General features: G+C 37.4%; 1 protein-coding gene across 5 annotated transcripts in view; it reads left to right on the top strand.

The window, feature by feature from the left end:
• Window positions 1–23040, top strand: part of PAIP1 (poly(A) binding protein interacting protein 1) — a 74416-nt gene extending 51376 nt beyond the window's left edge. For all 5 annotated transcript variants that reach the window (XM_050794869.1, XM_050794868.1, XM_050794867.1 and 2 more), the window contains exons 3-11: window positions 2106–2291; window positions 6589–6701; window positions 10618–10729; window positions 12695–12820; window positions 13995–14101; window positions 14662–14779; window positions 15640–15694; window positions 20230–20323; window positions 22662–23040. In XM_050794869.1, coding sequence (XP_050650826.1) covers window positions 2106–2291; window positions 6589–6701; window positions 10618–10729; window positions 12695–12820; window positions 13995–14101; window positions 14662–14779; window positions 15640–15694; window positions 20230–20323; window positions 22662–22755 — 1005 coding nt within the window. In that variant the 3' untranslated portion in view covers window positions 22756–23040. The remainder of the gene's footprint in view (window positions 1–2105; window positions 2292–6588; window positions 6702–10617; window positions 10730–12694; window positions 12821–13994; window positions 14102–14661; window positions 14780–15639; window positions 15695–20229; window positions 20324–22661) is intronic.
• The last annotated feature ends 4716 nt before the right edge of the window (window positions 23041–27756 follow it).

Genomic DNA, 27756 nt, shown 5'->3' with positions numbered 1-27756 from the left:
GGTCATTTGAAGTAGTAGCACTATAGTGGTCCGTTTTCATGCTGCTGACAGAGACATACCCGAGACTGGGAAGAAAAAGAAGTTTATTTGGACTTACAGTTCCACAAGTCTGGGGAAGTCTCAGAATCATAGCGGAGGTGAAAGGCACATCTGACATGCAGCACCAAGAGAAAAATGAGGAAGAAGCAAAAGCAGACACCCCTGATAAACCCATCAGATATCTTGAGACTTACTCACTATGACAAGAATAGCACGGGAAAGACTGGCCCCATTGATTCAATCACCTCCCCCTGGGTTTCTCCCACTAACACATGGGAATTCTGGGAGATACAATTCAAGTTGAGATTCAGGTGGGGACACAGCCAAAACCATACCAAGCACCAACAGTAGAGGAACAACTGGACAATTGGTAGTGTTAGTCTTTCTCCTAAGACCGTGTCCTGGGCCAGGCGCGGTGGCTCACGCCTGTAATCCCAGCACTTTGGGAGGCCGAGGTGGGCGACACCTGAAGTCAGGAGTTCAAGACCAGCCTGGCCAACATGGTGAAACCCTGTCTCTACTAAAAATACAAAAATTAGCTGGGCATGGTGGCACATGCCTGTAATCCCAGTTACTTGGGAGGCTGAGGTACAAGAATAGCTTGAACCCGGAAGGTGGAGGTTGCAGTGAGCCAAGATCACACCACTGCACTCCAGCCTGGGCGACAGAACAAGACTCTGTCTCAAAAAAAAAAAAAAAAAAAAGACTTTCTCCAACGTGGAGCATTTCTAAGGGTGTTTTGACCACATATGACTTTTTTTTTCCTCTATGCACTCACTGACTTTAGAACTTAACCCCTTCACAAAATGCTTCTGTTTTGTAGTCGTAACTTTTTTATGTGACTTTTCTGTTTTTTTTTTTTTTTTTTTTTTTTTTTTTTGAGACAGAATCTCACTATGTCGCCCAGGCTGGAGTGCAGTGGCTGGATCTCAGCTCACTGCAATCTCCGCCCCCCCCCCCGGGTTTATGCCATTCTCCTGCCTCAGCCTCCCAAGTAGCTGGGACTACAGAAGCCCGCCACCTCGCCCGGCTAGTTTTGTATTTTTTAGTAGAGACGGGGTTTCACTGTGTTAGCCAGGATGGTCGCAATCTCCTGACCTCGTGATCCGCCCGTCTTGGCCTCCCAAAGTGCTGGGATTACATGCTTGAGCCACCGCCGCGTCCAGCCTGTGTGACTTTTCATTTGACTCTGTTTGGAGAAGGTTAAATTTCATCAAGCAATATAGTTATTATTAGATTTTAACTGTTTGGTAAAGTTTAAAGCGCTTTGGGTGGTATTCCAGGCCCTGAGATGTGAAAGTTGCTGCCCAAGTCTATTATCTTTTGTAAAACTCACCCACTCAGCCTCCTGCCATTAATGAAAAGGTTGGGAACTGCCAAAGGTGACAGTGGTGGAAACCACATTAGCTGGAAACTACTGCTGCTATCAAGGTTTTGTTAGAAACCTGGATGTAGCAGCCAAAAGATCTCCTTCCATTTACACTATAATGAAATTTTAGTTACTCGAGCAACTTTGTGCATTTCTTTGCCCTTGGGGATTAACAGATGATAAAACTTACTAGGTTTTTGTGTTTTTCCCCCCCAATAAAAAAGTTGTCAAACATCTGCAGAAATACAGAGTATTTGGTATAATGAATCCTCATGGCCTCAACAGTAAGCTACATGTGGCCATTCTTGTTTTTATATCCCTAGTCCATACTTCCCCTTCCATTTTGAAGCAAATCCTAGATCTTATTTCATTCGTAAATAGATCCGATTCTTAATTTTTGTATTGGCACTGTACTGATATATTGGTTTAAACTTTATTTCTCAGCCGTCTTAGAAGTTGACCCAGAATGAGAAGACAATTCCCTATTCTGCTAAACAGAACCTTTCTGCTGTTAATATTATAACATTTCAGCTTTTAGGCAAGGAAGAAAAATAGCTCAATTGACAATTTCATTGATGAACGTAAATTTTTATCATGTGAAGGATCTTTAAAAAAGCATTTGTGCTAGAGACATAGCACTTTGTGTGTTTCAGCCAGTTGCATAGATTAAAATTTTTTTTTCATTTTTGATCCATAGGAATCCTATGAGGATGGTTGTGAGGATTATCCTACTCTGTCAGAATATGTTCAGGATTTTTTGAATCATCTTACAGAGCAGCCTGGCAGTTTTGAAACTGAAATTGAACAGTTTGCAGAGACCCTGAATGGTTGCGTTACAACAGATGATGCTTTGCAAGAACTTGTGGAACTCATCTATCAACAGGTATGTTGGCTTATAGCATGAAATGACCTTCAGATAGCTTCCTTGAAGCCCAAGGATAGTGGCTACTCTTTGAGGGAGACCAGATTCATGATCACCTGCCTCCACACTTAACTCTTTATAGTTTCTGGGAGTTCTAAGTCTGTCTTGTATAAAATTCCTGTAGTTAGGGATCGAAGGGCAGAGCCAGACTGGATTGCAAGTTCACCTGTGTAGTCAAGGTTCTATAGGCAGTATTCACCTATTCGGCCAAAGCTCTATACAGGCAGTGTAGTACAGAAGGTGATATGGGCACTGAAAAGGAAGGCTACATAAGTGCCACCCACCCAAGTAAACCCTGCCCCTTGTTTTGCAGGCTCTGAGATTAGCAGTACCAGAAAAGACTGCAATTCTTTTCCGCTATGTGTTGAATTGAATAGTAGTATTAGAGTAAGGGAGGAAAAAAATTAAGAGAATTTGCTTGCCTCATAAATAAGTCTTTAAAAAAAGAAAGCCAGACCATACAACGTCCTGTCTTGAGTCTTAACATTTCTACTTGTCTTTGCTTTCTTTTAAAATTTAAGGATTTCATCTTAATTACTTGAAAATCTAATTTAGTCAATTGAAATTGTTTCATTATACAACATTTAGTTTTGATCCCAGTATATTGGTCATTAGCATATTAACACTTTTTTTTTTTTTTTTTGATATGGAGCCTTGCCCTCTCTCCCAGGCTGGAGTGCAGTGGTGCAATCTCAGCTCCCTGCAACCTCCACCTCCTGGGTTCAAGCAATTCTCCTGCCTCAGCCTCCCAGGTAGCTGAGATTACAGGTGTGCAACACCATGCCCAGCTAATTTTTGTATTTTTGATAGAGACAGGGTTCCACCATGTTGACCAGGCTGGTCTTGAACTCATGACCTCAAGTGATCAGCTTGCCTTGGTCTCCCAAAATGCTGGGATTATAGACATGAGCCACACCTGGCCTCATTAATGCTATTTTAAAAGTGAAAAATACAGTAGACAACACTGGCTTAACACAAACTTAGTGTGAGACTGGTCAAAAAAAATGGGCCATGATCAGAAATGTAAACTTTAGGTTCTTTAATTCATTGCTACAAGAGCAACTCAAATTTGGAATATATGGAAGGGAGATTATAATGCAAATTAATGATTATTTTCTATCCTAATGTTTCATTTGGCTGCTTTTCCAAGTTATTCTGGGTGGTTACTGGACCCCAAGACTACCTAGCCAACTGTCAGGTTTGAGGAAGTACCTGAGATGTTAGGAAGACAGAACTGCACGATTTGTTCTCATTTCTGCTTTTTGCCGATAAATAGATTGAAAAGGAATATGAGATAAGAAAATGAAACAAATATATTTATTTCTTGTTGCCTTTCTGGCTTCCTCCACTATTCAGTTTCAGTTACTCAGTAGTCTGCATTATACTTATTCAGGGCTGGACAAAGGGTCAGTAACCTGATAAGCTTCAACTATTTCTCTGATTGTCAAATATGTAGTCAATATACTTAATGTTTTAATATTCTATGATCAATGATGCATAGGTTTATCAATAGCTGCTAAGTTTCATTGAGGTAATTTATGGAAATGTACTCATAGCAACTAACAACAAGGACGTATTATAAAAGATGACAGATTAAACACACATTCAGCTTTGATACCTCCCAAACACCACTAAAATGACACTATGGGGATATTTAAAAGGCACATAAGGACAGAGAAGAGGAAAAAAAAAAAAGCACTAGTTTTGAAGACTAGAAAGCAGGTGGGTGAGTGGTACCTGACTTGGCAGATCCAAGCCAGTGGTGGTAAAGCTGAGAATCACCCTGATTTGCAGTGCAAAACCTAAAAGGTTCTAGAATAAGGATGGAATGAGACTAAAAGGATTGCTTGAGAATCTAAAAAGTTAAACCATCTAGATCTTTTTACACTGACCAGCCAGTTTGAAATTTTGTTGTAACCCTTCTTATGAAATTAACAAAGGAGGTACTCTGTCAAAAAGAGGAATTATGCCATGGATGAAGACATGGGAACTAGGAAAAGGAACTTTACAGGAGAGACTAAGTGAGCTGTCCAGATGATGGTTCAAAGGAGATCTCAAAACAATAATGGCATGCATAGTAGGTCTGAAGCAGCCAGGCTTCACTGGACTAGGTCAGAAGACTCTAGGAAAGACTTCCGTAATAAGATGAGCACATCTGCTGTAAGATATGAGAAGAAATTTACAGACTAGTGAGTTTAGGGATAAATCAATGAGAAGAATATAAAAATGTAGGAAAAACTGAGTCTAGGGAAAACAAAGTTGTGCAGAAAAAAGGTAAAAGCAGTGTAATGCAAGATTCAGCTATAAATGAAAACACAGCAAATGAATAAAATCATAACCATACTGTGATAGTAGGAAACAGTAGAGTGGGGTGAAATTAAGCAGAGTGAAAGCTAAAAGCTCATCTTCCATGATGGGAAATTATAAGTCGAGTATCCCTTATCTGAAATGCTTGGGATTTCAAGTGTTTCAGATGTTGGATTTTTGTAGATTTAGGATATACAGTATATAATGAGACACCTCAGGGAGGATACCTAAGTATATTACAGCTGAATGGGGTTGACAGGGTCTTTTTTCCTTTGGGGATGCTGAATAAATTATGTGTTGTACACCTGTGTTTTGACTGACCTGTCACATGAGGTCAGGTGTGGAATTTTCCACTTCTTTTTGGCATTATGTGGGCACTCGCATTTTCTGATTTTGGCGGATTTTGGATTTTTGAACTAGGGATGCTCCAGTTGCAGTAAGAAATAAAAAAGCTAAAGCATCTAAACTGAAAAAGTATGTAGTGTGGAGATAACGCGGGTTAAAATATTTTTAGCTGAAGGAGTCAAAAGTGGTTGTCTTTGGGAGTAAAACTGGTGTGTAAGTAGGGAAGCAGGAAACTGTTGAATGACAAGCCTTGTGGAACTTGTCTTTAAATCATGTGTTATAACATTAAAAAGAAGCTAAAGGAAAACATGCAGTGCCAATAATGGGAAAAGTGTAAGTATGAACTTTAAGTCTTGGGTACCAGCTAAACATACATGATGTCAGGAGAAATCACTCTTTCTCCCTTAATGTGGCATGTACTGGCCCCATGTGAGCAAGGAAATAATTAGAAATAAAAATTACTAAGTAGACCCAACATAGGGTCAGAGGGGCAGCAGGACATTTGTTAGATCTCGATTCTATGTTCGATTACCTTTGTGGCCAAATCCCCTAACTTTTTCTTTTTTTCTTTCTTCTTCTTTTTTTTTTTTTTTAAAGACGGGGCTTTGTTTTGTCACGCACACTAGAGTGTGCAGCCTTGAACTCCTGCACTCAAGTGATCATTCCACCTCAGCCTCCAGTGTAGCTGGGACTACAGTGCATGCTACCCTACCCAGCTAATTTTTAAAATTTTTTATAGAGATGGTAGTCACACTGTGTTGACTAGACTGGTCTTAAACTCATGGCCTCAAGTGATCCTCTGACCTTGGCCTTCCAGAGTACTAGGATTACAGGCATGAGCCACTGTCCCTGGCTTCTTAACCTTTTAATGTGTGTTTTCTTACCTTATATTAGATTGTAAACTATATTCTCCACTATTCTTTAGAAATTGCTATTAAACTTGCTGAACACTGCTTCAGTTATATCACACAATCTTTGATGTGTAGTGTTTTCTTACTGTCTTTTTTTTTTTCTTTTTTTAAGTAGCTTAGCTGTTTTCATTTCCTCTTTACCCAGTCATTCTTGGAGCATTCTTTAAGTGTCAGTTGCTTGTGCCAGGTACCATTAATCACCTCTTTAAAGTCTAACTGAAGCTCAGAAAGGTTTATTGATATCCAAAGTCATGAAGAAGAATGCCAGGGAATCTTGTCCTGGACTGCCAAACACTAAAGTCTGTGCTTTCCTGCCTCAAGAAGCCCGACTGCTCAACAGTTGGGCAATATTCTCATTCATAATTGTCACTGTGCAGTTGTGGCCATGTACAGATTTTCTGCAAAAAAAAAAAAATGGGTTAGCACAGGAGACATTGTCTCTTTGCTTTCTGGTAGCCTCAGGTAACTGATGGGTTTTTTTCTTTTTTTTTTTTTTTTTTTGGAGTTATTGTGGTTCTTGCTGTAAGGTTGGGAGGGAAAGTGAACTTAATTTCCTTAAGCTTAACAATGACAAAAGGTTTGTATATATGGTCAGTTTGGTGAGTCAATTTTTTTCTCTTTAGAATGTTGCTGTTAAGGATTTGCATTAATAATGATGTACCTATGTCATATGACACTTTTCTTCTTTTTAAAAGGCCACGTCTATCCCAAATTTTTCTTATATGGGAGCTCGCCTGTGTAATTACCTGTCCCATCATCTGACAATTAGCCCACAGAGTGGCAACTTCCGCCAATTGCTACTTCAAAGGTGAGTGTAAATGTGAAATTAAAGGAAAACTACTAAATATACTAGAATTTAACCATTCCTCAGACCATATATTACAGAAAGCTGCAGGAAAGAATAGGGCAGCCCATTCTTATGTGCATTTTATTTGAAGTTTATAGTTCAATATACCAGTCTTTTTTCTGTAATGGTCTGTGAATTTGATTTGTGTTTAGAAAGGCCTTCCTTTTCCAAGATCTTAAAAATAAACACCTATGTAATTCTTATTACTGTGGTAGCTTTGGTTTGAATAAGGATTTAATTTTATTTAGATTAGAGTAAAAATGAATAATCCATTTTTCCTTATTGATTTGAACTGCCACTTTTATCACACTGCATTATTTGGGTTTTGATTCTGGATTTTCATTCCATTTATCACTTATTCTGTTCCTTTTTATTACCATACAATCGCTATTAAAAAGCTTTTCTTTTTTTTTTTTTTTTTTTGACAGAGTCTCACTTTGTCTCCCAGCCTGGAGTGCAGTGGCACGATCTCAGCTCACTGCAACCTCTGCCTCCCAGGTTCAAGTGATTATTCTGCCTCAGCCTACCCAGTAGCTGGGGCTACAGGCACCTGCCACCATGCCCAGCTAATTTTTGTATTTTTAGTAGAGATGGGGTTTCACCATGTTGGTCAGGCTGGTCTCAAACTCCTGGCCTCAGGTGATCCACCCGCCTTGTCCTCCCCAAGTACTGGGATTACAGGTGTGAGCCACCCCCCCGCCAAAAGCTATAATTTTTTAAAACATCTTAGGGTAATTAGTGTTTTGTTCATTTTCTGGAATTTTCCCCCCCTCCGAGACCGAGTCATGCTCTGTCACCCAGGCTGGAGTGCAGTGGCTCAATCTTGGCTCACTGCAACCTCTACCTCCGAGACTCAAGCGATTCTCGTGCCTTGGCCTCCCGAGTAGCTAGGATGATAAGTGCGTACCACCATGCCCAGCTAATTTTTGTATTTTTAGTAGAGATGGGGTTCACCGTGTTGGCCAGGCTGGTCTCGAACTCCTGACCTCAAGTATTCATCCACCTCAGCCTCTCAAAGCGCTGGGATTACAGGCATCAGCCACCATGCCCAGCCTGTCGAATATTCTTTGCTATGCTTGTTTCGTCCAATGAACTTTAGAATCAGTATTTGAAATTACACAAGTCTTGTTAGTATATGTTAGATATTTTGGAGATAATACTCAATTTATAAGCTAATTTAGGGAAAACTAGTTTTCTTATAATTTGATGTCTTCAATAACAAGGTTATCTTCAAGTTTATTATAGTTTGTCCATTAGTTTTTTTAAGTTACTTTTAATGCTTGCAAAGCATTCCATTGTGTGGTTAAACTGCAGTGGAACAGAATAAAGATTCTAGAAGTATACCCCAGAGACCTTTGAAAATTCAAGCTGTTGATAAAAAGATAAATTGTGCTGGTAGCATAACTGGATAGTCATTTGGGAAAAAAAGATGAGTTCCTGTGTCACTCTCTGTGCTAAAATCCCAAATATGTCAGAGACTTAAAAGTGAAATGATAGGCCGGGCGCAGTGGCTCACACCTGTAATCCCAGCACTTTGGGAGGCCGAGGCGGGTGGATCACGAGATCAGGAGATTGAGGCCATCCTGGCTAATATGGTGAAACCCCGTCTCTACTAAAAATACAAAAAAAAAAAAAAAAAACTAAAAATACTATATATATTAGCTGGGCGTGGTGGCGGGCACCTGTGGCCCAGCTACACGGGAGACTGAGGAGGAGAAAGGCGTGAACCTGGGAGGCAGAGGTTGCAGTGAGCCGAGATCGCGCCACTGCACTCCAGCCTGGGTGACAGAGCCAGACTCCGTCTCAAAAATAATAATAATAATAATAAAAATACTTGGAATGGCCCAAAACAGTTTCGAAAAATACAGATGACAAAGTTATAAAAAGATATCTAACCATACTTAAAGAAACACAAATTGTAGCTTCTGTAAAGATTCAAAGTGGGTACTTGTAGGTGGTGGGACGCCAGGAATGCTCACTCATGTTTTTCAGTGCTTCTCACCCGCCGCTGTGCCTTAGAGTTACCTGAATACTTAAAGCTGAGATCCTGTCTGAACCATTTGAAATTCTGGTGTAATTAGATGACGTGGAGCTAGGGCATGATTTTTTAAAGCTTCCCAAGTGATTCTACTGTATAGCTATGATTGAGACCCACTCTTCTATTCTCGTTGACTGTTACCCACCATATGTGCTTCTATAGTACTGTAATCCTGTCAAAGATAATAATGTAAAGAAAGCAGAGCATAATTCTGCTACCTCTTTAAAAAATATATACATACTTTGAAAAAGATGGAATGGAAGTTACCTTCACAGCAGTTATCTCTTGTTTTTAGTGGTATTACAGGTGACTTTGTTCTTTATACTTTTTCTGTTTTAACCTTTCCAAAATAAACGTACATTTCTTTTATAATTGAAAATCTTTAGCTTAAAACGTTTGACTTTTCACCTAGTCAGTTATGTAGGTATTTATGTTTGCATGTACATAATCGTTTCCTAACGTACAATCTGTCATAGCATTTTATGAAAAAAGTTATTTCATCAACTCTTGCCAACAAAGTTTAACAGAAAGAAAAGCAGCCAACAGGTGTTTTTACATAACTGATTTGGCATTAATTAACAGATCTCTTCCATTATTAACCAGAATGTACTATCTATAAATATCCCAACTTTTTTCTGATGAGGAATTTAATATGTACAAGATAACAAATATCTTACCACGTTTGACTCAAACAGAAGATGTTGCTCAGTTAATATACCTTGTAAACATTGGAATTGGCCACATAAGGCACAGTAAGCTGTGCTGGGGTTTCGTGGTTGACAAACTGACCCAGAGTCAATTACTGAACAAGAGGTAGTTTATTTTTTCTTTATTAAAAATTTTTTACAAAGTCAACCTAAACTGGCTGCATGGAAACCATTCAGTACCCATAGCTTTTCCCTTTGTCTTTAAAAGGAAAACTGTCAAAACCAGTTTTATAAAACAAGTTACTTTCCCAGAGTTTTCTCACCTTATCAATAAAGATTAAAATACTTAATAACAAAATGATAAACTTTTACAGTCCAGTTTTAAAATCTATTTTAGTAACAATATCTGACACCGTAATTCACTTATGAAGGCAGTGACAGGGTTATTGTGCCTAGTTTAGTTACCTTGTAGGAACTATGACTGACAATAAGCTCCAAGAAGAGGATTTCTTATTTTTGTCATCTGTGTGAAGCAAATGGGTCAAGTCAGGGGCAAACAGAGCAAGGAAAAATCAGTTATTTGAAGCTGTCAGTCTCGTTGGAAATAGAGAACAAGTCCGGTGCTTTCTAATTGTGGTTTTAATGGGGGAATTTTTTCCTCACATGAATACTTCTCTGATACGTATAATGGAAATTACAAGAATAACGGACTTAATTCATTTTATTTTCAATTGGAGGCTGTGTGCATGTGTGTGTGTGTGTGTATGTGTTTGTCTGTCTGTATTTAAAGATCCTTTTCAAAGTTGTAGTATAAAAAAATTTACAGAGACATGTAAAATCAGTGCTTTCTTAGTAAAAAACCTGTAAGACAAATAAGGTGAGGCTCCCTCTCCCTTCTTTGGTGCTGCCAGTATGCTATGAATCTGATTATACGTGTGTTGCTTAAACATATTACAAATTTGATAAAAATAGTTGAAAATAAAACTGTCAGTTTTTTCAAACTGGGAGTCTTAGTACAAAAACATGGTGTATAATCTAGCCTCTTCAATAAGCAGTTTCTTTATTGTAGAAAGAGCATTGGGACATTGTCCTTGCCTCTTGCTGTGGACAACCAAACTGACAAATGGTTATCTTGTTTGACTATTTAAAAAGCAAAGCAATGTGAGATTATAAAAGATATGTCTTTAATTAGATGTCGCACTGAATATGAAGTTAAAGATCAAGCTGCAAAAGGGGATGAAGTTACTCGAAAACGATTTCATGCATTTGTACTCTTTCTGGGAGAACTTTATCTTAACCTGGAGGTGAGAAGTTTTTCTTTTGTTAAGTACTAACAAGGCCTGAGAACATAAGTTGATCTCAATGAGGAATTTGTGTTCATATTGTATTTTTACAACCTGAAGAGTGAAATGAAGGAGGAAAGAAAACATGTTTCAGCACCTACGTTTACTGGACCGTCTGTCCATAACATTTGCTCATGGGCAGGATGTTGGGAAATAATTACTGAGGTAAAAGTCTGCATGCTTTAGGAAGCTGTGGTTTACATGCAAATTTAAGTTCTTGAGATATCAACAGTAATACCTTTTTGAATTCTTGCATCTTATATGTTAATACGTTTAGTATGTTGACTTTCAGATGGTGGTTCAAAGCAATTTACTCTGCAGAACTCTGAGTGAAAAGAGACTAGGCTTTTCACTCTAATTCACCCAAATAGTTTTTAAAAAAATGTTTATTTTTTTAATTGACAAATTATGGTACACAACACTTTGATATATGTATACATCGTAGAATGGCTAAATCAAGCTATTTAACATATGCATTATTTTACTTTTTTTTTTTTTGTTAAGAACACTTAAAATTTTTAGCAGTTTTCATGTATACAATATATTGTTAACTATAGTCATCATGATGTACAAGAGATCTCTTGAACTTATTCCCCCTAACTGAAATTTTGTGTCCTTTGACCAACATCTCCCCAATCCCCCAACCCCTAAGAATAGTTATTTCTGTCCTATTTTATATATTAATCTTCCACATAAAAATGCATTTGTACGAAGTCTACAGCTAAACGTATTTATAAATTTGAGTGGTATACTTAAGTATATGCTTGTTAGTAGGCAATAGAAGTGCTGCATTCAGCACAGCATTATTACTGTGTAATGGATTTGCTTGAATTTTTTTTTTTTTTTTTTTTTTTTTTTGGCGGGGACAGAGTCTCGCTCTGTTGCCCAGGCTGGAGTGCAGTGACGTGATCTCGGCTCACTACAACCTCCACCTCCCAGGTTCAAGTGGTTCTCCTGCTTCAGCCTTCTGAGCAGCTGGGATTACAGGCACGTAACACCACGCCTGGCTGATATTTATATTTTTAGTAGAGTTGGGATTTCACCATGTTGGCCAGGCTGGTCTCAAACTCCTGACCTCAGGTGCTGCCCGCCTCAGCCTCCCGGAGTGCTGGGATTACAGGCATGAGCCACCACGCCCAGCCTCTGCTTGATTTTTTAAATTAGTGAATCTCAGATATAAGCTTATACCTTTATACTCTGATTTGAGAACCTAAGATCATAAATGCCATAATATCAGAAACATCATAAGACAATGTGAATCTATCAAATGTGCATCTCAGTCATTGTGTCTAAAAGGTCTATGTCCAGTCCAGAGCCTTACTATGCCTTTTTATCACAGGTGGACTTAGTTTTTTGAAAATCTTATGCCATGTTCTTTTTCAGTCTAATTTTTGTTTAAGCCAAAATATGAACAGCAGTCTAAAATAAGAATACTGTTGAGCATTTTCTATATGGAGATAATGATGCTAGGTCTATGGGGGATGTAAAGATAAGGTTTAGTTCCTGCACCTAAAATTCTTCTACCCAGTGATACAAGATACATATACCACTCTGATGCAAAACAGAATATTTTAAAATATTTTAAAAGCAGAATAAAATGCTGTGTGTTCAAAAAAAGTGGTAGTTGAACAAACTAGAGAAAGCTTTATGAAGCAGTAACATCAAAGTGGCCTTAAATTATGCTGACTCTGTGATAAATGGATATTAAATTTTACCCATAGCTTACCAGTTTTATTAGAGGTCTTAGTTACATATAAAGTAATTCTAAGTCTGTGAAGATATCAGAGTGTATTCCGATGACTTTTGTCATTTAGCTAAAACACTTATTTTGCCAACGCCTTGTTCATTTATGTATCTGTATTATATTTTGGCATCATTCCTTTTGTTTTTTTCTCTCTTTTTTTTTTTTTTTTTTGGTCCCAAAAGATCAAGGGAACAAATGGACAGGTTACAAGAGCAGATATTCTTCAGGTTGGTCTTCGAGAATTGCTGAATGCCCTCTTTTCTAATCCTGTGGATGACAATTTAATTTGTGCAGTAAAATTATTGAAGGTAGGTTTTTTTTTTTTAATTATTTAACTAATTTACCTATTATGATTTAGAGGAAGGGAAGTCTGTATAGTATTCAAATGAATTTAAGATTAAGTTATTACTTTAAGGTAAATATTGACATTTTACTTTTTTCCAATTATTTTGGAAAAGCAAGATATACTTACTATGTAATATGTGAAGCAAGTTCAGAAGTGAAAAATGGAAGTCCTTTACACCATTTCCATTTGCAAATTCTGTCTTCTTCCCTTCTTATCTCTGTATATGTGCTCTTATTAAATAAGATCTTACTCTGTTTTGGCTTTTTTTTGTTTTTGCCACCTAATGAAACATCTTAAATTTTTCCATGGCACACACAATAAAAGAGGTATCTCTTATTGAATAACTTCCTAGTATTCTGTCGTATGCATATGCATTGTTTATTCATTCCATAACATTTATCAATGTTTATTGATGAATATTTGGATTATTTTCAGTTTAGCCACTACAACATTGCTTGTAATATTTCCTCTTGTCTTTATATGTGCAGATACTTTTGTAGGTTAAATTCTTAAACACAGATTTGGTGAGTCGATGAGCATATGTACTTTACGACAAGTAATGGCTAATTTGCCTTCCAAATGCTGAACCAGAATATAGCCCCATCAGCAGAATGAGTACATCTCTTTCTACATCCTTATAGTGATGGATATAGTCAATCTTGGTTTTTGTTTTGTCATAGATGATTCTAAGCATTTCTTCATGTTTATTAGCCATTTGCTTATTACTTTCTATAGATTACCTGTTTAAATTCTTAACTCATTTATTTCCTGATGAAATGCGTGTTTGTGTGTTTTTTTTTAATTCAAAGCTTCTATGTTGCATGTTGTATATTTCAAAAAAGTGATATGTTCATTAAAATCTAATAGCCTATCTTAGTCATACAGGGAATATAAAAGTCGTTGACATAAAACCCATGATTAAAGTTCTGCTATCATTTATTTTTTAGTTTCTCTCAGTGAAGAGAAATACAGAGGGCATAGAAATCACTGACTATTAGATGATAGAGAAGAATTAGGAATATTAAACTCGCTAAATTCATCTTGTTTAGGGAATGCTTGAACTGTTACTGATATCTTTTTAGAATTTCTGTAATACGCTATGGAATTTCTTATTTTACTGACCCCTGCTTTTTTAGTTGACAGGATCAGTTTTGGAAGATGCTTGGAAGGAAAAAGGAAAGATGGATATGGAAGAAATTATTCAGAGAATTGAAAATGTTGTCCTAGATGCAAACTGCAGTAGGTAGGAAAAGAAGTAATGTAAATAGCCAGTACATCTCAATGTCTTGCTTTTTCTTTGGAGATTGTTTTTTAATTTGCTGTACTTCAGCAGGGTAGTTGATGGCTAATGGATATGCAAAAATACTTTCTTTAAAGGAATAATATTTTACCTATAGCTTCTGCTCACTAGACATTTTTGTGATAGACATGTGTCAGACATTTTTGCTCAGAAATTGAAAAAGCTAATTTTCTTATGTTAAAATATGAATTAAATGAAAAACAAAATCCAGATATTAACTGTCGAACAAATAAAAGTACTACTGTAAGTAGAGTAGGAGACATAAAAATGTTGTTTGAAGGATAGCCACTGCCTTTAGGTCCATATAGTTATGGTTACATGGAACATAATTCAAGGCTGTTTTTTTAAATGAATTTATGTCATATAGGAAATGTCTAGAGAAAGTCAAGGCCTCAGATGTACATGTTAAATTAAGAAAATAAAGTTTTAGGAATTTGAGATATTTTAGGGTCTGACAGCCCTTATGGTGGATACACTAACTCATTTTCAACTTTTTTCTACAGAGATGTGAAACAGATGCTCTTGAAGCTTGTAGAACTCCGGTCAAGTAACTGGGGTAGAGTCCATGCAACTTCAACATATAGAGAAGCAACACCAGAAAATGATCCTAACTACTTTATGGTATGCCACTGTTTGTATTTTAAGTTTTGCTTATTGCTTGAATTCAGTTTTGGAAATTAGAAGATCTACATAAAGCTGTTCTCAGAATTCAGTGCCTAATAACTGTCTTCACTGGCTTTGAGTGACATGGCAACCATCAGACTGGGTAAAAAAGAGAAGAGACCTAGAATTCTCCAGTGAAAGGGTGGACTAGAGAAAGATCTATCCAGTGGCAAGAGAGATTGACAAGGCTTGGACTTGAGCACAGGGATGCCAGGAAGCAGCTTTTCCAGAGAATTCATAACCAAGGACCTGCATCTCAGACTTTTACTTTGCATGTTGTAGTAAAGAAAAATAAAATAAAAATGGTTGGCCAGGCGTGGTGGCTCACACCTATAATCCCAGCACTTTGGGAGGCCGAGGCAGGCAGATCACCTGAGGTCAGGAGTTCGAGACCAGCCTGACCAACATGGAGAAACCCCGTCTCTACTAAAAATACAAAATTAGCTGGGCGTGGTGGCGCACACGCCTGTAATCCCAGCTACTCAGGAGGCTGAGGCAAGAGAATTGCTTGAAGCCGGGAGGCAGAGGTGGTGGTGAGCTGAAATCATGCCATTGCACTGCAGCCCAGGCAACAAAACAGTTCACTGAAAGACAATAGGCAGCACCGTTAGAACCACAAGAAATTGAGATAAAGAATGGAAATCTGAAAACCATAGACTTTCTCAGTGAAATGAAAATGGCTACTAGGAAGTTAGGTTCTTTTGCTTGTTCTTGCATTATCAGGTGCAGATGAGTGACATCAGCCATGCTTCATTATTGTACTTATAAAAATCTATTCTGAAATGATTACATATTTTTATCACTTTGATTCATCCTAGAACGAACCAACATTTTATACATCTGATGGTGTTCCTTTCACTGCAGCTGATCCAGGTATGTTGTCTCACAGTCATTCCCTCCTCCCAGTTGTGTGGTAAAGTAGTAAATTTACAGAAAACCACATCCTCACCAGCACAAAATTATAACTTTTTGATGTCTTCACATCATTCCAAAATACCGGTGTAATGGTTTGTCTAATATAGAATGCTCTTCATAGTGACCACTTGAACCATTTCAAATGAAAGTCTGATTCCACATATAATGTCTTGTCACCTAACAACAGAGGATGGGAAGGATTCTCAATTAAATGCAACTATTTTAATTTTATATTTCCTCTAACATTTTTTTATAATCTTAAATTTTCAGGTGATTAGATGGAGGGGAAAGACGGTTCTAGTTCACCACATAGTCAGCGACATATATTAATATGGGTTAATACTTGTCGACACGAAGAATTACACATTTCATTAATACTTGGTGTGTGAGAATTAATTAAAATCGAAATCTCTGCACATTTCCTCTTCCAGAAGAGGATCATTTATAGAAAGATTGCCTTAATTGTAATAGATGGGACTGTAGAGTGAGGAAGAGAAATTTTTCCCATTTGGTACAAACTGCAACCAGCTTATGGTTGGAATTTTTTCATTTGTTTCCTCCGGATTCCAAGCATTGACTGTCCTGTGTCTCTAGCACAAAGAAGTTTCTTTAGGGCAAGGGAGTAGAATTAAGTTATACATTATGGGCATCTTAAACTTCACTAAATGTTACTAAATTGTTTTCCAGCATGATTATGCCACTTAACATTCCCATCAGCAGCACATGAGGGTTCCTGCTCCTCATCTTTGGCAATACTTTTTATTAAACTTAATTTTTATCCATCAGATTGTATGAAATTCTATCTTGCTGACACTTTATTTTCCTGACAAGTTATATTGAAGTTTTCTTGTTCCTGTTGACCTTTTTGATTTCTTTCTTTGAGAATTGCCTGCTTATACTCTTTGCTCATATTTCTGTTGGATCATTTGTCTTACTGCTTTGTAATTACTTGTGTAGTCTAGAAAAAAGTGATTCTTAGCTGAGGGTTTCGGTTACCTTCTTTCTCTTAGTATTTGGCTGTCTTTGCATTTTGTTTGTAATGTCTTGTCATGTAGAACCTTTGAGTTTTAATGTAAACAAAATTTCAGTCTTGTTTCTACTTTCTGTGGTTTAAGAAAGTTTCCTTACCACTTCTATTTGCTTCTAAAAATCATTGTTGCTTTTTATATTTAGGTCTTTAATCTACCAGTGCAATTTTTATATAGGAGGATATCATAGGAATTAAGTATCTTTTCCATTGCCTGTTCTCTCAACAATAGGTATTAAGCCATCCTTCCTTTCCTAGTTATAATAAGCCCCCGTTGTTGTATACCATGTAACTCTTCTATAAAATTATGTGTCTTATTCCTGTGTTTGTGTGAATCTTTTTTTCTGTTAATCTCTTTCTATGCCAATACTACACTTAATTATTTTTACCTTACTGTGAATCTTGCTATGTCTAGTAAGACAAATCTTTCCTCTTATTCTTAAAAATTACCTTGATTTATTTTGATTGTTTTTGTCTAACCTGTTTGTTTCTAGTACTGTTTGATTTACAGAAATTCAGTTTGGTTTTTCAGTTTCTTTTCAAGGAAAAGAAGTAATATAGACAGCCAATAAATCTGTTTCTTTTTCTTAAGGGTTTTTAAATCTCCTGTACTTCATTAAAGTAAATGAAATCTTAGTTTTACATAAAAATCAAGCTGAATTTTGTTTCTGCACTTTGTTCAAATAATCTTGACCTTTTCTCAGTTTCAAGTTAATTTTTCTCATTCTAAACATGCTTACTTCTGTTATATATTTTTGTTTTATCATCTTAATTATAACCCTTGTTATTTCTGATCATCACACATAAAATTTTTGCCTTAACTGTCTTTCTTAAACTTTTAGTTGGAAATGATTTCAAACTTTACAGAAAAGTTATAAAAGTAAAATTGTACAAGGAATACCTTTTACCCAGGTGTACTTTTTGTTAACGGTTATTTGCTTTATCATTTGTGCTCTTTCCACACACTCTTTTTTTCTTTTTTTCTTTTGTTTTTTAGAGACGGAGTCTCACTCTGTTACCCAGGCTGGGGTGCAGTGACATGACCTCGGCTCACTGCAACCTCCACCTCCTGGGTTCAAGCAATTCTCCTGCCTCAGCCTCCCGAGTAGCTGGGATTCCAGGTGTGCACCACCACACCCGGCTAATTTTGTATTTTTTTTTTTTTTTTTTTAGTAGAGACAGGGTTTCACCATGTTGGTCAGGCCGGTCTTGAATTCCTGACCTTGTCCACACATTTTTTTTTTTCTTAAACCATTTGAAGTTTCATATTAATATGACCCTGATTGAATGCTTCAGTGCTTTGTCTTTTTTTTTTTTTTTTTTTTTTTTTTTTTCCTCATGAAAAACACTATGACTTGGATTATAGGAACCTCTATCCAAAATGGTTTTACATTTGCTTCTGCCAGGAGCCACAGAGTAGGTATCACTGACTTGGACAAATTTTTTATTTTCTTGTCATAGGGGTTCTTTATGTAGGTAGTAGGAATTTGAGGTGCAGGCCCATTGTTAAAAATTCTCTGGGGAACCAGTTTCTACAAAGTGCTCTGTCCCTACTCCAAACCCAGGCAGAGACGACCAAGCTTTCCTGCTGTCTCGCTTATATAAAATGCCACTGAGATATTTTTGGGGTTTTTTCCTGATTCTCCTTTTGTTTAAGATACTAGCCTTTTGAGGGCCCCAAGTTTGTGCAGGTGAGGTGGGCATGGAGCATGGATTTCATCTTCCTATTTCACATGGGGCCCAAGACCTTGCTTTCTGACTTTCTGTGGGTTTTAAAATCCAAGCCCCTTAGTTACTGAGACCAACATCACCTGTCAGCCTCCCAGCTGCAGCAGCTGCAGTTTATGTATGGCTTTCAGTTCCTTCTTCATTTGTGACCTGATGACTTGGTTTTTCTTTTCTGTGAACTCATCTATACATTTAAAAGAATGTCTTAGCTAGTACCTGAAGCATTTGTAGCAGGAAGGTTTTATTGTTAAAACTGTCTCTAAATTGTCAAAATTGACATGTATCAGCATGTCCCTAGCCCTTGAAGCTGGAGTTAGAGTTTTATACAGACTGACACAGTCTTGGAAAAACATGGCTTTTAATCCCAGCACTTTGGGAGGCCGAGACGGGCGGATCACGAGGTCAGGAGATCGAGACCATCCTGGCTAACACGGTGAAACCCCGTCTCTAATACAAAATACAAAAAAAAAAAAAAAAAATTAGGCGAGGTGGCGGGTGCCTGTAGTCCCAGCTACTCAGGAGGCTGAGGCAGGAGAATGGCGTGAACCCGGGAGGCGGAGCTTGCAGTGAGCCGAGATCTGGCCATTGCACTCCAGCCTGGGTGACACAGCAAGACTCCGTCTCAAAAAAAAAAAAAAAGAAAAGAAAAACATGGCTTTTACACAGTCTAATATAATTGCAAAATTTCCATTGGATTCTGTTCATAAGAAACTAATTATAAGATAACTAGTCTTAATATATACGGATTCATTTTTTTTTATTCAGAGGTTAGGACTTCATAAAGAAATACTTTCCTTAAAAGGTACCCAGTAGGCCAGGCGCGGTGGCTCAAGCCTGTAATCCCAGCACTTTGGGAGGCCGAGGCGGGTGGATCACGAGGTCAGGAGATCGAGACTATCCTGGCTAACATGGTGAAACCCCGTCTCTACTAAAAATACAAAAAACTAGCCGGGCGTGGTGGCGGGCGCCTGTAGTCTCAGCTACTTGGGAGGCTGAGGCGGGAGAATGGTGTGAACCCGGGAGGCGGAGCTTGCAGTGAGCCGAGATCACGCCACTGCACTCCAGCCTGGGAGACACAGCAAGACTCCGTCTCAAAAAAAAAGAAAAAAAAAAAAAAAAAAAAAAAAAAAAAGGTACCCAGTAACTCTTCCTAAGACAATTGGCAGATAGCTGTGATATCACCGGTATTACTTTGGAGGATCCAATGAAGGGAAAGTTGGCAGAGCTGAAACATTTACCAGGTAGCTGCCTTCCCCATCTCTCTGGGAAGAAAGGGAAGGAAAATCACCCATTGTCAAAACTTTTGGTAGGTTAACCTCATCTGAGCAACAGAGACCATTTGCTGTTACCTGCTTACTTTACCAGATAGCTTTCTTTACTTCCTTGTGGAGGAGTTCAGGGGGAGCTGGAAACCAGTAATATTTGATTAATATCTTTCCAATGAAAGGAAAAACAGGAGTATGGAAGAACTGTTCTTCCCCAACAGTTATATAACCATTATTCTGTCTGATGGAAAGCAGCAGTAGAGAATGTAAACAGTACACATTGGCCATGAATGTACATCACCTACAATGGCTTTGATTTCCAACTTATATTTATAGTACTTTATGTAATTACTTTAAGATTTCTGAGCATGCAGGGGGGCAAAAGTCATAATATTTAAAAACATTTAGGGGTGATTGGTCATTTCATGTGATATTTTTTCAGCATTTAGTTTTTCTCCTATGTTGTCTTACAGATTACCAAGAGAAATATCAGGAATTACTTGAAAGAGAGGACTTTTTTCCAGATTATGAAGAAAATGGAACAGATTTATCTGGGGCTGGTGATCCGTAAGTTTTCTTTACTTACTAACTTCGTGAAATTTCCATGTCTGATTTGTAGGTGGAGATTAGACAAAGTAGCTCATGAAAGAATGGTGTCTGGGGCCAGGCGCAGTCGCTCACGCCTGTAATCGCAACACTTTGGGAGGCTGAGGAGGGCAGATCACTTGAGGCCAGTTCAAGACCAGCCTGGCCAACATGGCGAAACCCTGTCTCTACTAAAAATACAAAAATTAGCCAGGATCACAGAATCACAGCTACTCAGGAGGCTGAGGCACGAGAATTGCTCGAACTTGGGAGGCAGAGGTTGCAGTGAGCTGAGATCTTGCCACTGCACACTCCAGCTTGGGAGACAGAGCTAGACTCTGTCTCAAAAAAAAAAAAAAAAAAAGGCATTTTGATATTTTGATTTGATAGTGCTATGTGGTAGTGGTTATGTGTTAAAAATTCTCAGAAAATTGTATTAACTCACAGACTAGTTCTGAAAAATGCATAGTTGAGGAAAATAACCATTAAAATATAGTATGCCTAAGAATAATTATTTTTTTAAAATAGATTCTATTGTATCTAGACTTTAAGAAGTTCTAAAACGTACTGTAAGATCGTGGGCAACTTCTGTGTCTGCTTCTCCATCTATAAAATAAGAATAGTAGTACCTGTCCTTGAGTCTTTTTTTTTTTTGGAAAACTACATGAGAATACATAAATACTTAGCCTTCTGGCACACAGTAGATGGCTCAAATCTTAGCTATGAAAGGATAAGAGTACAGAAAACAGATTACTATGTAAAAATGTTTGAACTGATAAGATGTTAATTATAGGACTGTTTTTATATCTGTTTCTTCACCTGCCACTCTTTGTAATTAAAGATCCCTTTAACATATTACTCAATTACCATCAGATTGCACTACATTTTCTTTTAGAAGGACCAGGAACTTGTGAGGTTTAGTCCCAATTCCGTTAACAACTTGTGTATATTTGGACAAGCTACTTAGTTTCTTTTCTTCCTAAGTAGGAGATGGGAGGGAATAAATTATATCTTGAACTTATTATTTTTTTTTTATATCTCATCTCCTGTGTTGTAGATTTTTTTAAAAAGTGAACCACTTTTATTCTAGTGATATTTTAATTATGGGTCAGTTTGAGATCTAGAAATACAATTGTTGCCATACTTCTATATCCTAGTTTAATAGAAAACAAAAAAATACAGGGATTTAAGGACCCAGGCATAACTAGGAAAGTTCCGTCTACCTGGGTATACCGCTGGAAGATAAAGTTGTTCTTGGCATTGAACTTTAGGTTATCCTCTTAAGTTTGTTTAGTAGCATCATATTCTCTTGCCCTAATGAGCTCATGGTTATTTAAACACATTGCCCTGTATTAGAAATGGGGAAGAAACAGAAAAGAACTCATTAGCAGTTGGTAGGATTGGCAAGATTGTTTTTTCATGCTTGTAGGTGGAAGGGATTGGATTATTGGAGGGGTGGGGAAGGTGTAGATAGAATCATGTTGTGGAGGAAAAGCGTAGAAAAGGGGGTAAGACCTGGAGTCAAATTCTGGGCCTGCCACACACTTAAAATTTTACATTGTTCATTTAACCTTCCAGAGTCTCTCTATTTTCCATCTCCAAAATGAAGATGATCATAATGCATATCTTTTTAAGATGGCTATGAACATTCAGTAAGAATGTGTAGATTAAATCCTTAATTGTACACTTTAAATCTTTCCCCCCGTAATTAACTATGGGAAACCTTGCTTTCCACCATTTTAAACTACCTAATAGTTGAAAAAAAATCTGGAATAGATGATCTCAAAAGTAGCTCCCTATGAAAATCTGATTCCAAATAAACGGGAATGTGACTAAATTGTCATCATGGGAATAACCCAGCAGAAATCATAGCAGGAATAGCACTTTCTGTTATTAAGTAGACATAAAATATTAGTGCATCACTAGAGGTGAATGGCATATTTGAAATTATGTTCTATTAATAGTTATATTCTAATTGTTTATTGGTAAGGTAAATTTATTAATATCAATCTTGAGCCCCAAGTTTATATGTCAAGCCTTTGATTAACTTTCAAGTTACAGAATTTAACTTATGTCTAAAAGTATATATATGCTTTACTGTAATTTCAGATACAAGGGACTCAGAATCTGTAAATTTTTACCTATCAAATTAAGCATTTGGTTGTCCGAAGACTGCCATTAATGTAATTCTAAAGTTAGGCTTGTGTTCTATTATAACTCAGTCTAGGAAAATTGTATTACATTTTTTTTTCATGATTTAGCATCTTATTTTCTGAATTGAAAAACCTTACACTCTTATGAATCATCTTTGCTTTTACAGATACTTGGATGATATTGATGATGAGATGGACCCAGAGATAGAAGAAGCTTATGAAAAGTTTTGTTTGGAATCAGAGCGTAAGCGAAAACAGTAAAGTTAAATTTCAGCATATCAGTTTTATAAAGCAGTTTAGGTATGGTGATTTAGCAGAACACAGGAGAGCAAGAAAATGTGTAACACCTATACCAAATTAAGGATGTTGAGTTATGTTACTAATGTATGCAACTTTAATTTTGTTTAACACTATCTGCCAAAATAAACTTTATTCCCTATAACTTAAAATGTGTATATATATAAAATAGTTTATTATGTACAGTTAATTCTACTGTTTTGGCTGCAATAAAATCGATTTTGAAATAAATGAAATGTTGAAAATTTTGCTAGTTGGTTAGATGCTTATCCTTTAAATTCTACTTTTCTTGAGGAGAAAAAGTCTTCGTCTGGAAATACATATTACTGCAAAAATGTAGCATCCTTTTTTAGGTAGGAGTATTATGACTTTCATTTTAGTTTTTACGTTTAGTGTCCCAATGAATTGAATTTCCAATATGAATCATAATCTTGAAAATCTTTAGCACTAAAGTCTTGGAATGTATCAACAACTGACTTACATATGCAGATGCTATTTGATACCAGGGGCTTTTTAAATGTCGTGGGGCGGCGGGGGGAAAAAACCCTAACTTGGTGAACTCCCAACTAAACAACCAAGACTTCACTGAAGATTTATTCCAATTCTAGAATTGTTTTTTTTTTGTTTTGTTTTGTTTTCTCAACTGACCAAATTCATTACTTTAAAGCCTAGAACATTATTCTGCTTTATTTATATGGCTTTCTCACTTTTATTTTGTAGCATGGGTTGCATCGACTTTTTTACTAGAGAATTTTACTAGATATTTGTCATTCAAGTTTTCATCTGCTTTATAATTGATACACCTTGAGGGTCACTTTTCTAATACTTTTACTCTAATGTGGTACCACCTCAGCCCTAATAAATAATATTTTTACCTAATGTCAGATCTTTTTCCAGCTAACTAAAAATAAAACTATGTACAAAAGGATTGCTTGTAAATATGCATGTAAATAGTTCTGTTAATAACCCACTGTTTTACATTTGGTACATCTGTGTCTGCTAATACAGTTAGCTTTCTCACTTTTCTGCTTGTTTGTTCAGTCTGAATTAAAATTAGACTTTGAAAATAAAGCTTAAATAGTTCTGTTTCCTCTAAATTTTTGAAGTAGTATCTGGTATTTTTAAATAATTTGCTGTTGAACTTGTTTATATGACATAATGAATTTACTTAATGGTTTGAAATCAAATCAGAAGATACTTTATTCATTCTCTGAATAAGAATTCATTAACAAGTCTACCTTGAAAAACTAGCAAATATAAGACATTAAAACTTTAAAATTCCTTCTGTAAAGGAAATATGTATGTAATTGTGGTTTTCAGAAGTTGTAGTAATAAATATTTTTTTCAAAATGGCTCCTGTAACATGGCAGCTATTAACATAATCTGCAGTTCTCTAAAGATAGCACTGACTATAATATTGGAGGGAGAGGACGTGAAGAGAAGGGGTGGTACCTTAGACCAGGGACAAGGAATGCTAACTGCATATACTTGAAACTTCTAGCAGCTGCTCTGTGAGTAACCATCCAGTATTTGCTCTACTCACAGTAGCTACCAACAAAATCAGTATCTGTTCCCGGTATTACTCACGCTTAATTTTTTAAAAAGCACAGAAACCTAGCATTTAAAACAATCATTTTATTATGCTCGTGGACTTATATGGTTCAGGAACTTGGAGAGAGTACAATGGGGATGGCTTTTCTCTATTCTATGATGTCTGAGGCCTAGGCAAGGAAAACTAAGGGCTGAGGGTAATTTGAACATCTGAGAGCTATAATCATCTGGATTCATGGTACTGAGATGACTTAAAGCCAAGACTAGATTGGAATGGTTGACCAGAATTGTATACACTTGTCCATGTAGCTTGGACTTCTAACAGCATGTTGCCTGGATTCTGAAGGGCCATTTCAAAAGACCCAGAAAGCAGCTGCATTTGGAAGTTATACGGCATTAGTTCCATTATATTCTCTTGGTCCTAAGGGACTCACTAAAACCATATCAGATAGGAGGCCATCAAGGAGCATGTGGCCATATTTTAAAACTGATGGCTTGAGCCTGGTGGTCTTTGGTTTACCAGACTTTGCATAATTGACTACAACAGTACATAATGAAAGGAAGAGTTGCCCCTGTCCACAATTGTTGGCCTTTAGAATTGTCATGCCTTAAATAGAAACATGTCAGTAAGTCTTGAGGAAAGACGATTTTCCAATGAGCAAGGACACAGAGCTGCTAGTAAATATAATCTTGTGTCTGGCAACAAAACGCAAATATTGGTCTTAACCTAGAAGTCATGTCATCAACTCTGACCCTCTGTCTTTATGTTGTTAATGCTCTCCAGCCGTAGACTACCAGGAACACACCTGTACCTGAACATGTTGAGCTTACTGGGTTTTGTTTTTGTTTGCTTTTTTTTGTTTTTTGAGGCAGAGTATTGTTCTTGTTGCCCAGGCTGGAGTGCAGTGGCGTGATCTCAGCTCACCTCAACCTCCACCTACCGGGTTCAAGCAATTCTCACAGTTAACTTGCTTTCTATCTTTATGCTGTTCCTCATCAATGCTTTTGTGGGCTTCTCTTCCTTTACCTAATCTGTACATACTAGTGTTCTTCAAAGTTCAGTCCTAAACATTTTCTGGTGTCACAAGAGTCTTGGACTATGTCATCCTCTCCTGTAGCTTCAGTTAGCAGCTATCAGCCAGTGACCTCCAGATTTGTTTCTATCTCCTGATTGCAGACCTTTACTAATTTACCATTTCCACCACGTGAACTAACAAAATTTAAATCATGCTATCACTAAATTTTCTCTTCCTTTTAACATCCCCCTCATCAGTAGCACTGCCACCTATCCACTTGTCCCAACCAGAAACCCTGGCATTGCTTATGACTCCTACCCCTCCCTTAGCCCCAAAGTTCAACCATCACCAAATATAGAGTCAGTCTCCTACATATTTCTTGGAGCTGTGCTCGTCATCTTCACTGCCCAGGTCCTGCGTCCAAGCTGCCATGATCTCTACTGTTGCTTTTTCAAAAGCCTTCTATTGGGCTATCCATATCAACCCTTGCATCCTATAATCCTTTCTCCACTTCGCAGTTCCAAGAATCTTTCTAATGTACAAATAGCATCACAAAACTCTGTAGTAGACAGGATTTCTATATAGGAGGTTCTTAGACATTGGAAGGTAAAAGGTGGGGGTGGAAAAGGACTTAAGTTAGCATTATATAATACAAACTGATGTTACAGGTCAATGAAAATGTGATCATCTAAGGAGGCCTTTATTTACACTTCATGTAAGATATCGATTTGCATATCAGCCTTTTTAAAATGGAGGTAAATTAGAGGTTTAGGTTGCCCCCATCCTGTGGTGCTGCCACGTTTGCTTAAACACCTTGTTTTTTTGTTTCATTTTGTTTTGTTTTGAGATAGAGTCTTGCTCTGTCGCCCAGGCTGGAATGCAGTGGCATGATCTTGGCTCACTGCAACCTCCCCCTTCCAGATTCAAGCAATTCTCCTGCCTCAGCCTCCTGAGTCGCTGGGATTACAGGTGCCTGCCACCATGCCCAGCTAAATTTTGTATTTTTAGTAGAGATGGGTTTTCACCGTGTTGGCCAGGTTGGTCTCAAACTACTGACCTCAGGTGGTCCGCCTGCCTTGGCCTCCCAAAGTACTGGGACTACAGGTATGAGCCACCAGGCCTGGCCTACTTAAACACCTTGTAATAAACAATTATACCTCAATAAAGCTGTTTAAAAACAAACACAAAACACAACTTGGCCAAAAATAGAGACCTCTTTTTTTCCTAATTTGGTGTCAGAGAATATAAATTTTGATTCCATAAATCCCTAATGTTCCGTAGTCTGCCTGCCTACCTCTATATCCCACTCCAGGAATCCCTCCCATTCAGGCCTGTTTCCTCCCTAACTATGCTTAAACCACACTTGCTTTCTTTCAGTCCTTTTAAAGGGAAAGCTCTTTTCCCTTGGGCCTCACAGCCTTAACACAGGGACCTTAACCTCTGCTTGAAATACTTTTCCCCCTACTTTACCTGACTAACACGTACTTAAATTTCAAACGTCAGTGGAAATATTTTCTCAGCTTAGGTTAAATCTGCTCATTAGAGGTATACCATGGAGATATTGCTAGTTCCGTTCCAGACTACCACAATAAAGCAAATATTGCAATAAAGTAAGTTGAGAATTCTTTGGTTTCCCAGTACGTATAAAAGTTATGTTTATACAATACTGTAGCCTATTAAGTGTGCAAAAGCATATTTTTTAAATGTACATACCTTAATTTAAAAATTCTTTATTGCTAGAAAATACAAATGATCATATGAGTCTTCAGTGAATTGTAATCTTCTTGCTGGTGGAGGGTCTTGCCCTAATGTTGATGGCTGTTGACTGATTCGGGTGGTGGTTGCTGAAGGTTGGGACAGCTGTGGCAATTTCTTAAAATAAGCCAACAATGAGGTTTGCCTCTTCCTTTCAAGAAAGATTTATCTAGCATGCAATGCTGTGTGATAGCATTTTAATCACAATAGAACTTCTTTAAAAATTTGAGTCAATCATCTTAAACCCTGCTGCTGTTTTATCACCAAAGTTTATGTAATATTCAAAATCCTTTGTTGTCAACAATACTCAGCATCTTCACTAGGAGTAGTTTCCATTTCAAGAAATTACTTTCTTTGCTAACCCATAAGAAGCAACTCAGGCAGGGTGCCGTGGCTCATGCCTGTAATTCCAGTACTTTGGGAGGCTGAGGCAGGTGGGTCACAAGGTCAAGAGTTCGAGACCAGCCTGGACAGCATGGTGAAACCCCGTCTCTACCAAAAATACAAAAAATTAGCGGGCATGGTGGTGCATGCCTGCAGTTCCAGCTACTCGGGAGGTTAAGACAGGAGAATTGCTTGAACCCAGCAGGCGGAGGTTGCAGTGAGCTGAGATTGTGCCACTGCACTCAGCCTGGATAACAGA

Source organism: Macaca thibetana, chromosome 6 (assembly GCF_024542745.1).
Source record: "Macaca thibetana thibetana isolate TM-01 chromosome 6, ASM2454274v1, whole genome shotgun sequence".
In the NCBI taxonomy this organism is placed as follows: domain Eukaryota; kingdom Metazoa; phylum Chordata; class Mammalia; order Primates; family Cercopithecidae; genus Macaca; species Macaca thibetana.
Note: the sequence above shows the minus strand (reverse complement) of the source record. Positions and strands in the feature narration are given on the sequence as shown.